The 22,566-nt window shown below is 37.4% G+C and overlaps 1 protein-coding gene and 1 long non-coding RNA gene across 2 annotated transcripts; one reads left to right on the forward strand and one right to left on the reverse strand.

Moving 5' to 3' along the window:
- Nucleotides 1–2,182: 2,182 nt before the first annotated feature.
- Nucleotides 2,183–4,822, reverse strand: LOC114667123 (uncharacterized). Its single transcript, XR_003718693.2, has 2 exons — nt 4,741–4,822; nt 2,183–2,384 (listed from the first exon to the last, which is right to left on the reverse strand). It is a non-coding gene; the product is annotated as an uncharacterized LOC114667123 (long non-coding RNA).
- A 128-nt stretch (nt 4,823–4,950) lies between these two features.
- On the forward strand, nt 4,951–19,350 carry pax9 (paired box 9). The gene is made up of 4 exons (XM_028822275.2): nt 4,951–5,107; nt 5,504–6,130; nt 9,122–9,258; nt 17,985–19,350. Exons 1-4 carry the CDS (start codon nt 5,104–5,106, stop codon nt 18,237–18,239), a joined length of 1,023 nt encoding a protein of 340 aa, XP_028678108.1. The 5' UTR covers nt 4,951–5,103; the 3' UTR covers nt 18,240–19,350.
- The last annotated feature ends 3,216 nt before the right edge of the window (nt 19,351–22,566 follow it).

The raw sequence follows: 22,566 nt of genomic DNA on the forward strand, positions 1-22,566 counted from the left end.
CCAGTCCCCAGGATCGATCTCAATGTAGAAACGATGCCTCTTCTGGGAGCCAGGCACGCGCACACGCACACACGCACACACACACACGCACACACACGCACACGCACACACACTAAAGTGCATGTGTAGTAAGAATTAATCCGAGGGAGTTTGGGGACGCGGATAAGGGGGTGAACATGCAATGGATACTGTCACGGGGCTGCACTGTTTGAAATACTATATTACTTTTTGTACAATGGTTTGTAATCAAGCTGGAGCTTCAGAGTCTCTACTGTAATAAAAAACCATTCTTCAGTTTTTACTTTCTTTTATTCAGCTATTAATATTATAAAGAGCTTTGAGCTACTTTCATATATGAAATTGTGCTATAGAAATAAATGTACGTGCATGTCTAATAGACTGTTGTTAAGTGTCGACAACTGCCTTCTGACAATAATATTTCTGTTATTAAAATAAGGTTTGAAATAATGGAAACTATTGGTCAAAAAGTTTGCTAACTATTGATTACCGATTAAATTAATTACTTCCATGATGTGAACTTTTATAATGAAATGAACCATACAACAGGATTAAAAGAGTAAATTCCAAAACGTCAAAGTGTAAGGAAATTGTACATGAAGGCAAAGGTTTTATGTTTTTTTATATCTTATAAAGCATAATCTGCTTGTGTATTTTCTAAACGTGACACCCTGGAACCCTGGACGAGGACACGGATGCGCACACTCATACTGGGAAATGGCCGTACGGAATATAAGTGTGTATTTGTAAAACACGGAGTCACAATTCCAATATTGACGACCATAAAAACAAAGCTATCCAGTAAATTTTGTGGACTTCTTTTAACACAGCATTCATTACTTGCTCCAAAAACGGAAACACTTTATCATTTAAAAGAACACTTTGCTGTATGTTAGAGGCTTTATTTCAACTACCTTGTCGATGGCCATTATAAATAATAAAGGCTATTAATAATGGGTGCGCGCTGTGAGGACCTTTATAATTATGCGACCTAACGCAGAAATTAAGTCTGTCAGCTGAACATTATCAATCCTGGATTTTGAGATATTGATCTCCCATTAAAAGCAAATATTTTCAAACTAAATCGATTAGCATTAAGTACATTTAAAATCATAACATCTGAAAACTACGCTTCTGAAACTTGAGAGGACAACGCAATCTTTAAATTAGATAGATAGATAGATAGATAGATAGATAGATAGATAGATAGATAGATAGATAGATAGATAGATAGATAGATAGATAGATAGATAGATAGATAGATATTCAACAAAACGAGCCAATAATGCATTCAGTCGGAGAAAGTGAAATAACAGCAAGAGTCCACTTCCTAGTAGGCAGCTATAAAGAGCCCCCGGCGATTACTTGTGAACTTTGTATTTTATTTAGAAGTAACCTAATGATACTTGAGTGACCCACCACCGCGACCACCAGCACAGGAAAACGTGAATTAAATTTTGTCAAACAAGTCCTCCCAGATCTGAAACCTTACATGCCTGGAGCTGGTCGGCAGGGCCCCTTGCCCTTTGCTGAATGACGAGGAATATGACCTCTGTTATTTCAGCCTAAACTAAGCACCTCAATGGAAACAAGTCGAGCACGATCATTCCTGATAAACATTATCCTAAAACCGCTGGAGACCAAAGCGCGGAAAGCGAACCCTTCCGACAGGAGCGCATCGAGAATTCACGCAAGTAGTGATGCTACAACTGACCTGACAGTGGCAGCTGTTAGAGCACGGAATTCATCGGCCAACTGGGTTAGGAATCAAATTTAAAATTAGCACCAGTCCGTAAGAAAACAAATACACTTTATGTAAATGTTTCGTTGCTTTTATTTATTTATTTTTGCTTCTTTTATTTTTTAAACCTGGACGATTTGTTACAAGGTATGTATAACGTCCTATAACGGAATGTAAACATTGATGAAAAAATAGAAGACACTGGTCAGTAAAGAACAAAAAAAAGTAAAGTTAGTCAGCTGTACCCATCCCCCGCTCTCTCCAAATAAGGAAGAAGAAAAAGTCACCTTCCACTTGTAACAAAGGACAGGTAGGAAGGTGTCCGACAGAAAAGACAGATGGGCCTGTTTAACACGACACTGCGGAAAAACAAAACTCGTCAGGGCACTACTTTAAGTTCACTTGAACGAAACACACAAACACTTCTTTTTTCCGTCAAATATGTTTGCCCTAATAAAAGTCTAAAAGTAATTACAATACTACATGTTGCCGTATCTTCAGGTTGAGTTCTGTAGCCGTTATGCCAGCATTTGCCCTTGTTCCATCGGGAGCTTGGCGCCGATCAGGACGTTCCGATTGTTTTTCCAAAGGGTTGACAAATTGAAAGCAAATGTGAAGGTGGAATCTAGAAAACATCAACAACAACAACCACCGTCATCATCATCATCATCATATAAAGAAGTGTAAAATAATATTCGCTAAAAATTGACAAACGAAATTTTCTCAAGACATTCGTTATTAAAGTAGCCATTTGTGGCCTACTGTACATTAGCAAAAATATTGTAAATAGTTGTGCCAATGCTGAGTAATAGTATCAGCTCTAACAATTGCAAGCTAAGTATTCTATACATAAAAACTGCGAGGAAACCTCTACGGACTCTCCAAGTATGACAGTTCTCTGAGGTAAAAATAAAGGCTGAATTGACGAAGTGGAACGGAACCCTTAATAGGAGGCTTAAACCTTAAACGATTGTGAGCAGATCTACTAGATAATGACAGAGCAACTAGTTGCTAATTAACTCTCTGATGTACGAATACAATACACGTTATTGTGAATGGAGCTTGAATCCAAAATGACGACGACGTATCAACTCAAAGACCAATGTCACAAAGCAAAAAAGACAAAAATGATGGCAATTATACACCAACATTAATGTGACATGGCAATATTACTATCAGCATTTAATAATACATTTTATTTGTATAGCGCTTTTAAAATAACGTTAATAATTTCTACGAAAAATGTTTTGATGCCAATTCTGCACAACTACATAAGAATAGTAAGAACAGTAATCATTATCTATCTATCTATCTATCTATCTATCTATCTATCTATCTATCTATCTATCTATCTATCTATCTATCTATCTATCTATCTATCTATCTGTTATCTGAATCCACTTTATTTACCATGCACACTATGTGCTAGGATTTTGTCTTTGTATTTTTGTGCAACATAAGAGAATAATATAGAATATAAAAAGCTAAAAATATTATGCATAATTCTATCTAGTAACCACCTACTCAATAATATGAAATGAACAAATGAATACTGGTAAAAATAACAATTTACTGACTTTGCACATAGAAATACTATTGAACAGTTTATATCTTGACCACTTATTATTTACAGTTCTCTCCAGTAACACCTACTCCACAAAATGAAGTAAGCAAATTAACACTGATAAAGGTAAGAATTTACTATCTGAATTTTAAAAGTATAATGCATATAGAAATACTATTTAACAATTTTGCTTTTACTACCACTTACCATGACATATTAGAAACTACTGCCTATAAAAATAAAATAGTGCCATTTATTCTAATATTTCAAGACATTTCTGATCGCAATTAATAATTTCAGAACTTAAAAAAAAAAAATTGGAAAAGTATAATACTTTATTGCAATACATGTTAAACCTAATAAATAGTGGATGGAAGGATATACATAATTTAGGAAGGAATTGTTTTCTAACTATAAATAGAAAATAAGTATAAAGAAAAGTGTTCCACCTAAAATATTAACAAAGACGCAGAGCTTTGTCTTTTTACTCACCTGATTTAAAGTCGCCCATTTATTTGATCGCTACATATAACTCCTTCTTTAACTTTAAAGCTTTTATTTGTGTAATTATATTAAATGTATATTATTTTGAGGTGATTCAAATTCTTTTGATTTAATTTAACCAGAGAGAGAGAGAAAAAAAAGCGTTTGACTCAACGGGACACCGTCTCACAGTCTCTTTCCACTTCTTGCCTTGCAATAACTCAAGTGAAATTCTGTCATGAGCTGTACTTTGGAGCCACAGCATGGAACAAACTTGCTTTAATATTCGACCATTAAGGTAAGTGATGCAGGAAATATTTATGCTAAGCTTGCTTAAGTAATTATAGCTGAAGAGTATTTTGCTGAGGAACAACCCGTGAAGATCGATCACTAGTATAAGCTAATTTATATATGTTCTTACAATCAAAGCTTATTAGTGGGAGGCGTGCAGTGCAATCATAATGTTGAAAAAGATGTTTTTCTAATGTTTCATTAATAATAATAATAATAATAATAATAATAATAATAATAATAATAATAATAATAATAATAAAAATAATAATAATGTTTAGTTGTACCCGTTAAAGGAGATACATTTTAAATATACTTTCAGCAAACAGTTGCCTACAAAACTGAAAGATGAATCATTAAGTTTTTATAGAGACTTCGATAAACTTAACTTTTTGGAAATAAGCTAATACTATAGTTAAGTATATTAAAACGTTCCAATGCAAACTTTGTCCTATAAAACAATGCATTTGTTCTATAAAATTATTTACAAGATAGACGTCTTTGCACAGCAGGTTTCTTAATGGTGTTTAATCTAAATTACAGTCTATATGTCTCTACTATAGCATGTGTTTAGTTAATAAATATGGGACAATTTTAATGTAACATAAAAAAACAAAGTTTTACTAAATTTGAATAAACTTACCATCCCTTCAGAGTAGCTGGAAGTCGAGGTGTTGGGCAAGCTTGACACAACACAAACAGCGAGCCGCCAACAGGACGCTGTCATGTTAATTCCGCTGACCAATTACAACACCGCATGAGTCAAGCCCTGTTTTCTACTGGCTGCCAAAAAAAGAATGACAGAATCTTTCCGAAAATCCGGCCCACTCCTCGTATGAGATTGAAATGTAAGTCTCATCAGGAAACAGATCCTGATTTTACCTCTCATGCGACGATCTGTAAAACGTCGGCGGTTCAGGTCAAAGCTTTTTCCCTTCGTTCGACCGGGAAGAAAGAACTGTGGGTGTGCAGCCTACTCGGAAAGCAACCTGGTCGACTCAAAGCAATGGGTGAGTGAAGCTGAAAAGTGAAACGTGTCGAGCAGTGGGCGAGTGCTTGTTGTGTCAGTGCTTACCTGGGGTCGCATCAAGAGGAGTACAGACGGTCCCCTTTTGGGATGAGCCTGTAAGGGCAAATTCAGTTGTGGACAGCCGGCACAAAAGTCACACTTTTATAGGTCTGTGGTCAACAGGCAGACACGTGAATGTACGTGTTAATACTCTTAGAAAAATGTTTATAACTAAAATTGTAAAAGTAAATTTTTATTTGTATACACAGTTTGGTGAAACAAATGTTAATAATATGTATTGCTAAAGAACACGTGTAATGCTCGTATTGTGTACTGGACAACATTCTTGTAATGGACATTAATGTGACTTAACCTTTAATTTCTCTTTCTATGCCAGAGCCTGCCTTTGGGGAGGTGAACCAGCTCGGTGGTGTATTTGTGAACGGCAGACCTCTTCCCAATGCAATTCGACTGAGGATTGTAGAACTTGCTCAGCTCGGCATCAGGCCCTGTGACATCAGTAGACAATTGCGTGTTTCCCACGGCTGTGTCAGCAAGATCCTGGCCCGCTACAACGAGACTGGCTCCATCTTACCGGGTGCTATAGGAGGGAGCAAACCGAGGGTTACGACCCCGACGGTAGTGAAACACATTCGGACATATAAACAACGAGACCCCGGTATCTTTGCATGGGAGATCCGTGACAGGCTGCTGGCCGACGGGGTTTGCGACAAATTCAACTTGCCTTCAGTGAGCTCCATCAGCCGTATCCTTCGGAACAAGATAGGAAATCTATCGCAGCAGAGCCAATATGAGTCGGCAAAGCAGGCACCACACCCGCCACCCCAAGCGACCTTGCCTTACAATCACCTCTACTCTTACCCGAACCCCATCGCCGGTGGCAAGGTACCCAATCCTCCCGGTGTACCCACCATCCCAGGACACATGGCGATGCACAGGATATGGCCGTCTTCCCATTCAGTCACAGATATTTTGGGCATCCGATCGATAACGGAACAACAAAGTAAGGAAATCAATGCGAGTCATCCATTCTTCTGTCTTAACTTGTGAAACTTCTAATGAGCTATGTCTAAGGATAACACCTGAAGACTTGTTTCTATAAAGTAGCTTTTTTAAAAGTTAGTTGAGTAGTTGGTATTTGAGATTTCTCATTTTGTGTGTCTTAGTTTCATTTTTATTCCATTTCCCATTTATGATTAATATAATTTGAGTTTGTAATGATCTACAACAACAGCAAAGAACCTGAATAACTGTGGGTGACTGAAGTTGTGATGTGTGAAGCATTCAGTGCAGTGAGAGGGGTGAGCCGAGCAGAATAACGAGCGCAGACTAACAGTATTAAAACAGATGCTTTGAGCCTTTGCGTTATAATTAAAGAGCGGATGTAGAATATTAGTACAGGCGCGGTGAAGACAGAAAGGCAAAGCGAAACACAACGATGAAAAGAAACGGATCGGAGATATAAAAACGAGGTGTTTCAAATATTAGCGCACTTCAGCTGCAGGAGAGGCAGACCAAAGGAAATGTGCCTTGCGCGTACTAATCAAACCAAATTTGTCCTGCTTGGAAGGTCAAAAGTCAATCGGTGTCTGCTTGCCATGCGAAAACATTCTTCTTTATATTTTTCCGTTCTAAAACGACAATCAGAATTAAGTAAATTGCTCTATGTATGTATATCAAACTTATAAGCAAATTGGTCAATTGTAAGTTCAAATAGAATTTTCAAACACTCCGATTCGCCCAACAAACGTGAAAATATTTGGACATAACAGAAAGTGAAATTCGGTTGAGAAAATCAAATCTGATGAAAACGTTTATCTTCTGCATTGGCATATAGCAAATGAAGCAATTTGAAAATAATTTTAATATAACGTATAGTTTAAATGTTTTGTATATTTCTCTAAGTGGTTTCATGCGATACTTTACGTTGCAAGACTGTTTAATGTTGCTAATGCAGCCTTCTTCATTTGATAATCCAGATATGAAAGTGTTTGGGTATAATAAACGCTGTTGAAAATGTTACGTGTTAATTGCATGCATTACACTTTCAATATGCTTGCTTCTCACTTAAAAATTTAAAACTAAAAAAAATATATAATTAAAATAAAAATGTGCAGGCCTCGTCGCTTACTGGCGTTTGAAATTATGTACCGCCATACAGTTAGTTTAACCGAATGCATATTAGCAGGCTTTAAACGAATATTAGGCCCTAAGTTTAAATGATAAGGCCTACTTAGCGTAAATCATTTTTTACTTACTTTTTTTTTTTTTAAATCTGCTGACGTGTATCATTTTTATTTTTCATGATATATGAATTAATTGACTATTATTCAAAATTAGGATTTGACTACCTAGTGTTTAACGTATGGCCATTTTAAGGATTATATTTATTAAAACGTTTCTTAGTAGCTGTCGCAGACGTGTTGACAGTCGTCTTATCACTTTTACAGTCTGGTGACCTTTCTAGGGTGGTTATTATGATAGCAACTATAGGGTAAAGGAATGAAAATGAGCAGAAAGCCATCGGGGTCTGTTGAGTTAGTTGAACAAAAACGACCCGCAAAAAAAAAAAAAAAAGACAGACGCTGTCGAAACGGACTTCCACAAACAATTTATGTAATTCCAAATTATTTGCAGATGTTCGCTGCAGGTTTTCAAAACCGAAATAAATTACAATCTGAACTAATTGAAGTGATACATTTTCTACTGCTTCCAACAGATTGTCTGACAGCATAGAGTTTTTTAATTACGTTGTTGGGCACATTTATTACAGTAGCCTACATTGTGTCTAATTCTATCCTATTGCTGTGTATTTCAGTAGAAACAGATCCTTTCCCTCCCATGCTACGGAAAGACACACACACATATATACACTCCATACTATATATATATATATATATATATATATATATATATATATATATATATATATATATATATATATATACAGTATATAGTATGGAGTGTTTGTGAGAAACAGCTTAAATAAAATTTTAAAAAGCGCGACAAAAAAGGCCATCTCTCTTTCAATATAGTTACTCTGAAAAGTGTTTAAGATATTGTTATTTATATCTAAGAGGATAATAAGAATTAAAAGTAGCGTTAACAGAATGAAAATGACTATTGGTATACAGTTATGAGTTAACATTTTAACGCAAGTTGAAATACTTATGCCAACGTTTTAATTTTTGAATAAATAAACGAGCAATAACTTGCTCGTGCAAACAGGCTTTTGATTAACCAACTTCTGTCAACGCGTGACTTTTAATCAAACCCGCTTCAAGCAGTAAAGGACATTTAAAAATATCGAGGAATTACGAATGTTAAACAAATCAAATAGATGAGCGAGGGTTGTGAAAAATTCGACATGAACAGACAAAATGCAGCTTCAGACTTTTGTTATTTTTGCCAGAAATGATACCAATGCTGATAAATATCTCCACCGTAGAATGTATTGCCAAAGGCGTCGAGATATGTACTGTTTGGATATTAACATCTCTTCAAATTACTTGAAGAAACGACCAGCAAAAGGTTTCCCTTCCTCCATAATGGTCTGTGGTTTAGGAATGTGAGTGGAATAACTTATCAAGGTACCTAGGTAGGTAAATTAGCCACTTTGTAGAGAACAACCCTAAGCACACTTGAAAATGAATTTCTATGGCTTCTGGCAAATCTTTAAAGTGAAGCGTAAATCCACAACTGATGACTAAATGTTTAAATGATGAGTCTTTAGAGTTTGGTTTCATTGATTGACCCAGCGCTGTGTGATTATAGCTGCGGAATATTTGACACGATGGAGCTGTTCAATTAATGTGCTCTATATAGACAGAAAATGTGTGTGAAGAAAGAAAGAAAGAAAGAAAGAAAGAAAGAAAGAAAGAAAGAAAGAAAGAAAGAAAGAAAGAAAGAAAGAAAGAAAGAAAGTGCCGTAGCCACAGTGAGCCTCATACTGATGTGTCTGTCCTATTCTTGTTATTTTTTGCTTTACCTCCAGTCAGTGACAGCACCTTTCCAAGTTCCAAACTAGAAGATTGGAGCACATTAAACAGAAGTAATTTTCAGCCTCCTGTCTCGCCTGTAGTCAATGGCATGGATAAAGGTCAATTAGAGCAAGAAGCCAAATACACGCAGGTAAAAACACACATCCCGTAAACATTGATTATTTTGGTTGAAACAGTGATTTACTTGTAACTAATGGTAGAATAAGCTCACTTGATGGTATTTTTAAAAAAGTCCACTGAAGGACTGCATTGTGATTGAAAGAAAATATTTTTTACTTCTTGTGGCACACAAAAAACGTCTTGCGTTCTTCTGCAAAGTTAACTGCAAAGATTACGGGGATGTTGCTGCCAGAAAACATAGAAATTATTTCACGTGCTCGTGCTGTAGTGGAAATGCAATGATCACTTCGTAGAAGCATATTCACTAACAAAAATAAATGGGCGCAGCCTCATATTCTGAACATGTTTATTATAGTAAAGCAAGAAAGAGTATACATGCTAAATTATTATTATTATTATTATTATTATTATTATTATTATTATTATTATACCATTTTACTTTAATCTGATATGACCAGGTTTCATTGTTTCTGCATGCGCCATCCTTTTCTTGTCCGGCCTAATGATGCACCTCTGCTCAGATGTGAGTGCTCCCAAAGCAGATGGACGTTCTCGTCACAGACTTTCACCGGATGGCCATTGAATCGACCTGTGGAAGGTCATTGACGAGACTTGCTCGTTTGTGCGTAGACTTGTACCGTTGGCCAATCAAGTAATATTCACAACACATGGCGGACATAATGACACCAGGTTGGGGTTATTGAATTAGAATTTGCTGCTTTTTATGTGTGGATTGATCTATTTGAATAAAACTTAGGTATAAATAAGAGAAGTTGTTCCTACGTGTTGTTTGCACATGTTATCATTAGGAGGTTTTATCTTGGACGAAAATCTTTGGATTTATGTCCATAATCTATCTAGCTGCATCAAGCTATTTTTACATGTTGTTATTTTAAATTCTGTGTTGTCTTCATTGACCCAAAATTCATATTAAGAATTACATAAAATGAATTTATAATTGAATTAAGCTGTAGGCATAGTTTCGGTTTTTCATATCATCGTAAAAACACATAAAGTCGTTTAATATTTTGTTTGCGTTCATTTTCTATTTAAATTTTCACTAAAGCAAACTGCATATTCAAAATGATTAATTTTCTTAAAACGTGTTGCCCTAGGGATTCGGGAACTGTTCTATTTTATATAAATCAATGATCCAAATAAACCTGGTGATAATATTAACCTCGAAATAAAGACACATGTCGAGTCCTCGTATAGTTCAGCCCAGCCTGGCACTCTCAGTAGTGGAAATGTTCAACTTTTTTCGAAGTCTTACAGTGTGGGTTTTAGGGGTTAGCTTTGAAATAGGCGGTCGGTGTTATCTGTCGACTGTTTTGTTCTGGTAGCTGTGTTTTCAAAAGGTGGAAATGGGTTAATAATTCAGATTTATCGAGATCATACTGGTGTAATAATAATAATAATAATAATAATAATAATAATAATAATAATAATTAATAAGTGATTTTGAAAGGTTGCTCACAGGAATCCATAATTTCCGTCGGAAAAATTCTACCTTATGTACTAAACGGACTGTCAGACTGAATGACCTAAACTACTATGAACACCACCATCTCCACCAATAATAATAATAATAATAATAATAATAATAATAATGTTATGCTTATTTTTACATTATGTAAACATACACATGACTGAACTTAAAATACGAGCATCTACCATTTAAATTTTTGATGATGAATATCGTGTCCGAAATTGTTTAATTTTTCAAAAAGCTGGCGCCTGTTTGACCTTCCTAATATCATAAAATTAACATATTTCTATAGACACCATAGACAAGTAGCGACAAAATGCAAGAAGCGTTATAAAATAAGATTCGGCAGTGATATGCTTAAACAATGCGGTCTACCACTTCCTACGCTGTATTTTAATGTGCAAATGAAATATAATTAAAATCTGAGAGAGGGAATGGCGAGTGCAACTCAAATAAAATATCGGCTTTGTTAGAGTTTCGTCATCAGTTAAATATATGTTTTTTGCACGGTGTTGCTATCACTGTTTCAAATTGTCGTACAATTCTATAACTATGTGGTCGTTGAAAACATCGATGGAAAAAGTGTCTTCATTATTTCATTACAAGAGATAAAAGGACAAATATTGATCAAAATATTTTTTGGATAGTTAGTAAGATTAATTACTAAACGTTAAGAGATGCCTTATCTCACGTTTGAAATACATCTGTGCAGAGAGACTTCGAGATTCACGCTTTTTTGTTTGAATAAGCTTTTCTTTTAGCGTGACCTCTGTGTGTGTTTTCCCCCCCAGCGACCTCCTTATAAAAATGCCTTGATTAGATTACTACAGGCCTTTTTGAGTAATAGAGTTAACGTTATGGAAGCAGAAATGACATTTTTGTAAGAGAGAATGCCTGTAAAATATAACGGTCCGCAGTAATCGTTTACATTCCGACCCCCAGCTCAGCCTGCTGAATGGATCCTTGATTTTTCCCCTCCATGTTTTCCGTTTTCACCCATTAATATTGTTATATTAGTAGAGTCTTTTATGGAAGTCTTTTTTTTTTCATCAAGAGTTTAGACGGCGCTGTTAATGAGTTGGAATTTGAAATAATTCGTAGGGTAATGCAATTCATACGTATAAAACTTTCAACTAGGATTCTAGCCGGGAAAGGTTACAAAAAGAATTCGAATGTCACATTTGTTGCGAAATATGTAAATATAACATATTTTACATGGCTATAATTGTTTTTGGTGTTTAATTCTAAAATGTATTCAGTGGGGCGTTCCGCTACAATACACATTTGAATCATTTAAGAAAGCCACGTAGCGTGCAAGATACTAAGCATTTCATTTGCTCCTTTGGAGTTGAGACGTCAGTCCAGGGGGTCTACCCCGGATTAGCGAAAAAGACCAAGGGGGATAAATACATCTTTAAAATTGATGCATGTTTCCCTTTTATGCTTACAAGATGAACGCCACAATAATTACGAACAGCCCATTAGCAAAAATACTTTAAACCTATTCAGACATACATACATGTAAACCCCCGCATACCCACACATATGAACGTGCAGGCATTCTATCTATCTATCTATCTATCTATCTATCTATCTATCTATCTATCTATCTATCATTTAATGAAACATACGTTTGCAATGTCACAATTTAACTAAACGCACCTAGAAAGTGCGAGATTCTTATTTTGGTGCAGGTTCTGTGATATTTTACATCATAATATACCATACGGGGTTTGCCTCGACAGCATTAAGACCTAAACGAAGCCACAGTTCATCGTAGGACCCCACACATATACATGCAGACTTACTACGGAAAAAACACACGGATAATGTTGAGGAAAACTCATGTAGTTACGGGGGATTCTGTTCAAAATCCATACAGGTAGCCGCCGGGAGCACGGGATTCAAAGCCAGCAGCTGCAGCGCTAAACCCTACGCCACCGTCTATCTATAATACGAAGGCAGTTAAAATGTCACATAACAACATTTCATTCTCAAACCCGCGGGACCCAGTTCTTTGTTTTAAGGAGTTTTTAAACGGAATAATGAAAACACCAAATATTCTGTTATTAACATTCTACAAAAATATACGTTGTTAATAAAAAAACAGTTAAAACAATCAAACAAACTTTGCCTTATATTTAAAGACGGGTTTAAACGACATGTGCAACTCAAAACAGATTACTTCAAATCGTCCGCTGTGAGGAAAGACACCCAATACTTACGTTTAGCGGTAGCTCTATTTCCCTTAAAATAATATTTACATTTGAAGGCGAACCCCCAAAAGCAGTGTCTTTTCATATTAAACCAACTTAATTATGATAAGAAAGCAAACACACGTTCGAGGAATTTGCCGAGCCGTGACAGATTTTAGTTCTGCATTTGGAAGGGAGACGAACTTGAACTTTAATTTCGTTTGCTTTAATAATCGATTAGTTGACCACTTCAAAGGATAAATGTTCAACCGACGTGGCACCCCACAGTAACAAAACCACAAAAAGGATATTGTTAAATACTTGGTACGTATTAGTCAAAAATAAATTATTATTTTTTAAATGGGCGTATGAAAATTGACATTTACGACAGTTTTAATGGGTATACTGATGTTCGTTTTTGTTTAAAAACGTTCTTTTTAGATGTGTTCCTTCTATTTGGATGCGGGATATTTGTTAAGAATTTCTGACATATTCCATTGTTATAATAAAAAAATCATAAATGCTTAGATTGAATTTTGTTATTAAAGCAGGAGTGTATATGCCAGCAGATAGCTTGCTTGATTAATGTTCACATTTCGTTCTTTTTCAGCAGTTACAGAGTTTAACTATATGACAAAACTTGTATAGAAAACATAATAATAACTGAACACTATTGAAGATTATCTGTACATTCAAAACACTCAAACAGACATTTAGTCATACAACATACATACACACAGCAGTCCTGATTATGAATTAGGTGAATTGATAAAGGAACGGGATGGCTAATACACTGGATAGATAGATAGATAGATAGATAGATAGATAGATAGATAGATAGATAGATAGATAGATAGATAGATAGATAGATAGATAATATTTTAAATATTGTTAATTTATCACTAAAGTAAATGTTCTTATAATATCTATATTATACTACTACTATACTACTATATATAGATATATATGAGGATTGTTCCTGTCTTGCACCTCATGCTTTCCTGGATGACTTCCAACTTCCCCACAGCCGTGCTCACAGTGTATTACTAGAGCACTTACTTTAGAGATACATTGACAACTTATTGGCCACCTGTTCATATCATTCTTGATGACTGCAACCCTCCATGTTTCCAAAACTTCATTCAGTCTTGTATTTCAGAATTCATCAGTGTATGGCAGAGGTCCTCAGCTGTGGTCCTGGGATGACACAGTGGCTTCAGGATTTCATTCTAACCAGTTTTCTCATTAGAAGCTGGTTCTTGCTGATAATGAAACTTGCAATATTGTTATATGGCGTGTTAATAATTTCATTGTTTCACTACTTTATTACATTGTAAATTTTGCTTTTCTGAAGACATTACCTGTATTTTCTGTGGAGCAGAACAGATTTGTACTTCTTAGCCCTTCAGTTTTCCCAGTCATTTATTACCAACATTTAATTAACACAGAGCCTTCATGATGTATGTACACAGTGCTAATAGGATCAGTTTAGCACAAGTGGTGGTTGTTTGGTAATTCGCATCTCATTATTAACTAGAGGCTTATTAAGAAAATAGGAAATGATTAAAAGCTAACTTATTGAAACTGAAATAAGCAATTAAGAAAGCGCTATATAAATGTAAAGAATTATTATTATTATTATTGAAGGTTTTCAATTGTAACAAGTGAGTTAACTAAAATTAAGAAAATGTCTGTAATTATGACATTTGTTGCAGCAAAAACCTGAGGCCATTTTGGCTCTCCAGGACTGTGATTAAGGACCCCTGGCAGAGGAGAAACTTTATCGAAAATGATTTACAAATCTTTAACTTTTTATACATCTTAATGTTGCTGTCCTAGCATTTTGATTGTTTCACCCGTTCATTGTGGAGATTAAAAATTATATGTAGTATAAAACTCTATATAGGGTAAACTGCTTTAAAATTTGTGTTTGAGTGTACCGAGACATTCACGATTAATACACGATTATACACTCTATATACATTTAAAGTGCAGGTGCTGTGTCAGCGTGCAAGGCTGCTTCCATACTTCATGATAAAACATAAAAATACAAAGAAGATAAAAAACAGCATTATTGTTCTTCTATCCCTCCCTCGCTCTTATATACACACTCTCTCTCTCTCTCTCTCTCTCTCTCTCTCTATATATATATATATATATATATATATGTATATATATTTAGTTTTTGTATTTGGTTAGTTTTTAGGGGGAGAGGTGGGGGTGGGGATAGATTCTATATAGTTATTTATTTCTGCAGTTTTTACTTAGTGGGACTGTATGGTTTCATTTTTTTCTTCTTTGCAATCTAATGGCACCTGGTTCAAGTTAGACTTCTGCCTTGCTGGTAGGACACGCTGTATTCTTGCACAAAGTAAAAATTGGAATGAGAAGATCATGAAAATGGATGAATGCTTATATTAAAACATTAGGAAAAGATAGACGAGAACAGGGGCGGCACGGTGGCGCAGTGGGTAGCGCTGCTGCCTCGCAGTTGGGAGATCTGGGGACCTGGGTTCGATTCCCGGGTCCTCCCTGCGTGGAGTTTGCATGTTCTCCCCGTGTCTGCGTGGGTTTCCTCTGGGCGCTCCGGTTTCCTCCCACAGTCCAAAGACATGCAGGTTAGGTGGATTGGCGATTCTAAATTGGCCCTAGTGTGTGCTTGGTGTGTGGGTGTGTTTGTGTTTGTGTCCTGCGGTGGGTTGGCACCCTGCCCAGGATTGGTTCCCTGCCTTGTGCCCTGTGTTGGCTGGGTTTGGCTCCAGCAGACCCCCGTGACCCTGTGTTCGGATTCAGCGGGTTGGAAAATGGATGGATGGATGGATAGACGAGAACAGACCATTCAGCCCCACAAAGCTCACCGTTGAAGTCCACTTAATTCTTCCAAAATAAAATCAAGTCCACCTATTAACCACACTACTTGGTCACTTATTCCATTTGTCTGTGGTTCTCTGTGTGAAGAAAAACTTTAATGTTTGTGCAAAACTTATCCTTAGCAAATTTCTAACTATGTCCCCATGATGTTGATTAACTCTTTTAAAGTCACCGTCTCGATCCACTGGACTAATTCCCTTCGTAATTTTAAACACTTCAGTCGGGTCTCTTCTTAATCTTCTTTTGCTTAAACTGTAAAGGCTCAGCTCTTTTCATTTTTCCTCATAACTCATCCCCTGTAGCCTTGGAGTCAGCCTTTTCGCTCTTCTCTGGATCTTTCTCTTGTGCTGCTATCTCCTTTTTGTAGCCAGGGGACCAAAACTGCACACATAACTCCAGATGAGGCCTCACCAGTGTGTTATAAAGTTTGAGCAGAACCTCCTGTGACTTGTACTCCACACATCAAGGCGCTATATAACCTGACATTCTGTTAGCCTTCTTAATGGCTTCTGAATGCTGTCTGGCATTTGATAGTGTGGAGTCCACTATGACTCTTAAGTCCTTCTCATAAGGTGTACTCCTGATTTTCAGACCTCCCATTGTGTACTCACACCTAACATTTTTACTCCCACCATATTTTACTTTACATTTACTGACTCAATTTCATCTGCCACAAATCTGTCCAAGCCCGTCTGCTGTTCAAGTCCACCTGTGATGATTCAACAGATTCAAGATTATCTGTCAATCCACTGAGATTGGTATCATCTGCAAAACTTAAACAACTTGTTATAACAAACATAGATAAATAGATAGATGTGAAAGGCACTATATAATAGATAGATAGATAGATAGATAGATAGATAGATAGATAGATAGATAGATAGATAGATAGATAGATAGATAGATAGATAGATAGATAGATAGATAGATAGATAGTCAATAAAACAAACCAATAATGCATATAATATATGGTAGTAAATAACAAAAGTCTATGTCCTTGTAGGAGATTATAAAGAGCTCCAGGTCATTATTTTTGAACTTTGCATTTTATTTAGAAGTAATCTAATGATACTTGGATAGTCCACTATTTTGACTTCCAATCCCTATATATATATATATGTATATACACTTACTTTAGTGATAAACAAGTAATATTTAAAATATTATCTATCTATCTATCTATCTATCTATCTATCTATCTATCTATCTATCTATCTATCTATCTATCTATCTATCTATCTATCTATCTATCTATCATATTATAGATTTTATATTTTATATTTTATTTAACTATTAAATATATAGAGGTTTTCTTATCACTGCTACCTCATTGATCCAAAGATGTGCCCATTAGGTGAATTGTCAACTACAAATTAGGCTCCAGCACCCCATCACCCTGAACTGGATTTGGAAAATTTGCAAATGTTAGATTATGTAATGTTATCGTGAAAAACTTTTACAGCATTTGTAGATCACATTCTATCACTGATCTTTTATTTTGCTCTGCCATTTATTATTATGTTCATTCAACTAATGAATTTCTTTAAAAAAATAAAACAGAGACCATTGATATGTGGTATTATGGAAAACAGAGAATTAGCCTGTCAACAGTTGCATACAGACCATGAAGTTAACTGGCCACATTCGTCCAGTTCAAACAATCACAGAATGCCCATTTTGAACTCCCAGTCTGGAATGGTGGGAAACAACACTTCACAGGTAGCTGTTGTCAGCTTTAAACACGTATTATTTTGTACATCTACAGCCATCCAAAACACTCTCACAGTAATATATAATTTCCGTGTGCAATTTACAAAATCAATGCAATTAAAAGCCACCACATCTCATATTATACTCTTAGTTCTGTTTACAGAAGCTGTCTTATGAATGGCAGTCTATCTAAAGCAGGCTAGTCGAGCCTTGTCTTTATAATTTTGATTACAGAAAGTCCAAGGACTGGAGCAATTGTAATGTGTATTTCAGGTATCCATCATAAGAACAAAATCCATTAATGTTTAAGTCAATGTGATTTCAGTAATGCTTTACCTTAGACCACCCGTAACTTCACTTATGGGGTACTCTATAATGTAAAAATGTAGCCTGCATAAAATTTGAGAATGTAAAAAAATTAAAAGAAAATCTAATACATACCTCAAGTGTTCTCTTCTGTCTTCTGTACAGACGCCGAATGGATTGCCCACGGTGAACAGCTATGTCTCAGCACCCAGCATGGCGCCTTACCACCCAGCCACTCAAGTGTCACCTTACATGGCGTACAGCGCCACCACGTCGGGCTATGTGACCGGTCACACATGGCAGCATCCCAGTGGCAGCGCGCTGTCTCCCCACAGCTGTGACCTTCCAGCGCCGCTGCCTTTTAAAAGCATGACCATGGCTAGAGAAGGTAGCCACCCGGTGCCAGCCTCTGCTCTCTAATGCGCACTGACCAGCAGCCCTGGGTACAAGATCCAGCTGGACATGTCGTGCCTCCACTGAGTGAATGAACTTTCTGTGCTTGAAAGATTTGCGCAGCGGTACACACTTTGAGGATTCAGAGAGCACTTTACACGCAGAGCCTGAAGATGTTTAAATTGGATGCAGATCGACTAAATACATTCTAGATGTAGGGTTTTCATCCTGGAACTATCACTGCCCAGCACCGGTGGGGCCACATGTAATTCATGATAAAGAAAGCACTCACGAGGTACTGGCCTGCCTGACCCGTGTCCATTACAGCCTTCGTTGCTCAATCACCGCTGTGATTTGCACAGTTGTGCAATTGAGCAAAATCAATGAATGAACATTATAGAAAAAAAACTAAATTATATGTGCTATCTTTGCACCCAGGGCTAAAAAGAGAAACAGTCCTATGAATAATTAAAATGAATCAGATGTATTATGATGTGCAAGAATGCTGCTGCCACATGCACATGAAGATTTAAGAAAGAGCTTCAATTGCTTATAGTTTAAATAAAACATTTCCTTTTGATTGATCATCTATACTATTTTAAGATCCTGATCTCACGTCATTTTGGGAAGTGCTTCTCTCCTTTTTTTCCCCTCTGATTTTTGCATTTGGTTTTTGCTTCTGAAGATTTTCCACAGATGATTTAATTTGCTCTTTTTGGATGGGGTTGTGTGTCACCTCACGGGTGCCCACTAACTCCAAAAGGTCATGTGCAATGATGCTTCTGTGACAGCAATGTGAATTCTTGGGCATTTGGGGTTGAACGCGTGTTTGCCTGGTGCCTCAGGCCAGCTGAGACTAAACGGAACCTTCTTGATGCCTGCAAGGACTGTTCTTACTGGACGTGGCGCTGCCACAACTAACCGGGTCCATCCTCCTCCCGGGCTGAGAGAACGATGTGAGAGGCACTGCAGGCTGAATGTTCACTCCAAAGCCAATACTGTATCTGAAAGATCAAAAAAAAGGTGGAGGGACTGGGGTGACGAGCTGCACAAATCCAATGATGTAATTGTGAGGACTAATGTATCTTGTGTTATTTGTACAGTAAATACAAAAAGGAGCAACTTTATTTTTCATAAACTGCCGTTCAGTCTTTGCTTCACTTGCCAGTTCTCTCTGTCTGATTTTGCTCTTTTTACTTCAATCACGTCCTCTGACTCATTTCTTCTACTGGTTATGCTGTCAAGAAGATGTACATTACAACATTAGAACAATCTAGTAGTAGTAGTAGTAGTAGTAGAGCTTTATTGTCATCCTAACAATATACTTACAGTACACAGTGGGACGAAATATCGTCCTCCAGAGTAAAAAGGTGCAGTACACAAGATATATATATATATATATATATATAACTAAAAAACATATACAGTATTACGTAGTATTATTTATTCCAGAGAGTGTGTGGAGTAAAGAGTCCAGTGTGGAGGAGGCCAGCATGGTGTTCAGGAGCCGGACTGCTTGGGGAAAGAAACTATTGCACAATCTCGCAGACCTGCTCCTGATGCTGCAGAGTCGTCTTCCAGATGGAAGAGGAGTAAACAGTTGGTGGGAGGGGTGGTGGGGGTCATCCATGATGCTAGTGGCTTCATGAAGGCAGCGTGAGGTGTAGATCTCCTGCAGGCTGGGTAGAGAGCTGCCAATGATGCACTCAGCAGTCCGCACAATCCTCTGAAGGGCTTTGCGGTCGGAGGCATGGCAGTTTCCATACCAGACTGTAATACAGCTGGTCAGGACGCTCTCTATGGTGCCTCTGTAGAAGGTGGTAAGTATGGGTTTAGGGAGGTGCACCTTCTTCAGTCGTCGCAGGAAGTAAAGACGCTGCTGGGCTCTTTTTGTTAGATAGTTGGTGTTTTTGGTCCAGGACAGGTCCTCTGTGATATGAACACCTAGGAACTTGGTGCTCTTCACTCTCTCTACTGTGACGCCATCAATGTTGAGTGGGAGATGGACAGCCTTTGTCTACCTGAAGTCAACAATCAACTCTTTTGTCTTTTCAACATTAAGAGACAGATTATTGTCTTTACACCAAAGTGCCAACCATTCCACCTCTTCTCTGTACGTCGCATCATCGTCGTTCTCAATGAGTCCCACTACTGAAGTGTCAGCGGCGAACTTGATAATGTGGTTTGTGTCAGAGTTGGAGGTGCAATCATGGGTCAACAGCGTGAAGAGTAGCGGGCACAACACACAACCCTGGGGGGCACCTGTGCTCAGTGTGATGGTGTTAGATCTTTTATTCCCAATCTGTACTGTTTGAGGTCTTTCAGTGAGAAAGTCCAGAATCCAGTTGCAGGTGGAGGTGTTGAGTCCGAGCAGATCCAGCTTACTGATCAGCTGCCTGGGAATGATAGTATTGAATGCTGAGCTGAAATCAATGAACAGCATTCTTACATGTGCATTGCGGTGATCCAGATGTGACAGGATCAGGTGGAATACCATCTAGTCAAGAACAGGCCACTCAGCCCAACAAAGCTCACCAGTTCTATCCACTTAATTCTTATAAAATAACCTCAAGTTGAGTTTTTGAAAGTCCCTAGAGTCCTACTCTCTACCACACTACTTGGTCACATATTCCAATTGTCTTTGGTTCTCTGTGTAAAGAAAAACTTCAAAATGTTTGTATGAAATTTACCCTTTACAAGTTTCCAATGGTGTCCCCGTGTTCTTGATTGACTCATTTTAAAGTCACCGTCTCGACCCACTGTGCTAATTCCCTTCATAATTTTAAACACTTCAGTCAGGTCTCCTCTTAATCTTCTTTACTTTAAACTCTAAAGGCTCAGCTCTTTTAATCTTTCCACATAACTCATCCCCTGTAGCCCTGGAATCAGCCTGGACGCTCTTCTCTAGACTTTTTCTAGTACTGCTTTGTTGTTTTTGCAGTCTGGAGACCAAAACTGCACACAGGACTCCAGATGAGGCCTCACCAGTGTGTTATAAAGCCTGAGCAGAACCTCCTTGAGCTTGTACCCTAAACATTGTGCTAAATAACGTAACATTCTTTTAAACCTCTTAATGGCTTCTGAATACTGTCTGGCAGTTGATAGTGTCTAGTCCACTATGACTCCTAAATCCTTTTCATAAGTTGTACTTCCTACTTTCAGATCTCCCATTGTGTATTCAGACCTCACATGTTTACTTCCTACATGTCATACTTTACATTTACTGACATTAAATTTCATCTGCCACAAATCTACCCAAACCTGTATGCTGTCCAAGTCCACCAGTGATAATTCAATGGATTCTCGATTATCTGCTAATCCACCTACCTTGGTGTCATCTGCAGACTTAACCATCTTGTTACTTATATTTCTATCCAAATTATTTCTATATATTAAAAACTGGACAAAGAGCTAGTTTCGACAACGTAAGGTGAAACAGGCACGAGTGGAATAGAGATAAGTATAAGCACCACAAACCTGATATAGGTGCATTGAATGAATGTGTAATTAGGCCTCGAGCTGTAGTCGAAATCGCCATTCAGGCCTCTAGAGCTTTAATCAAAGTCGCCTTTCTCTTTGAATTTTTGCGGCCGTAAATCTGCCACCTGCCGCGATGTTGGGGTTGCATGTCGGTCGAAGTCGCCTTTCTCTTTGAATTTTCACGTTCGTAAATCTGCCGTCTGCCGCAATGTCGGTCTCGTAAGGTTTTTCAGGCAGATGCACAGAAGGCGACTGCGCATTCGGCTTCGGACGTGCGCAGAAGGCGACTGCGCATTCGGCTTCAGACGGACGTGAGTGAGTGAGTGAGTGAGTGAGGAGACTGGCGAATTATGTATTAAGATAACAGCAGCCCTAGCACTGACCCCTGCCGGACACCTCTCTTAACATCACCCAGTTCTGATGAGGTTTCTCGCACCGTCACCCTCTGCTTCCTGTGTCTGAGCCAATTCTGCACCCACTTACACCCCACACCCTGAACTCCCACTTCTTTTAGTTTGATGCCCAGCCTCTCATGTGGCACTTTATCAAATGCTTTCTGAAAGTCCAGATAAATAATCTCATGACATTAGATACATACTCCCTTTATCTTCTTTGGGATAAGTGGCACAGTAATATTTTGTTTTACATATTTTTATATACGTTCTTCATAGAGCATTGTCACAGAGCCTCACCCAGAACAGATGTAAATGTTGGTAACTGATATACAAAACAACACAAAATTAACATAGAAGAAATGGAACTTACCTGGGATGGAAGAGGGAGAAGAGGGAAAATTTGGATTGTGTAAAAGTCTGGAGGAGAGTGCAAACCCCCTTAGGTTGAACAGTGTTAGAACAAAATAAAAGGCTTACGG

The sequence above is a fragment of the Erpetoichthys calabaricus genome, chromosome 16, assembly GCF_900747795.2.
Source record: "Erpetoichthys calabaricus chromosome 16, fErpCal1.3, whole genome shotgun sequence".
Classification (NCBI taxonomy): domain Eukaryota; kingdom Metazoa; phylum Chordata; class Cladistia; order Polypteriformes; family Polypteridae; genus Erpetoichthys; species Erpetoichthys calabaricus.

Excerpts from the sequence above, each read along its gene's own strand:
- pax9 (XM_028822275.2), top strand. Across the intron at positions 6,131-9,121 it reads ATCGATAACGGAACAACAAA|TCAGTGACAGCACCTTTCCA; the intron begins GTAAGGAAATCA and ends CTTTACCTCCAG. Across the intron at positions 9,259-17,984 it reads AAGAAGCCAAATACACGCAG|ACGCCGAATGGATTGCCCAC; the intron begins GTAAAAACACAC and ends TCTTCTGTACAG.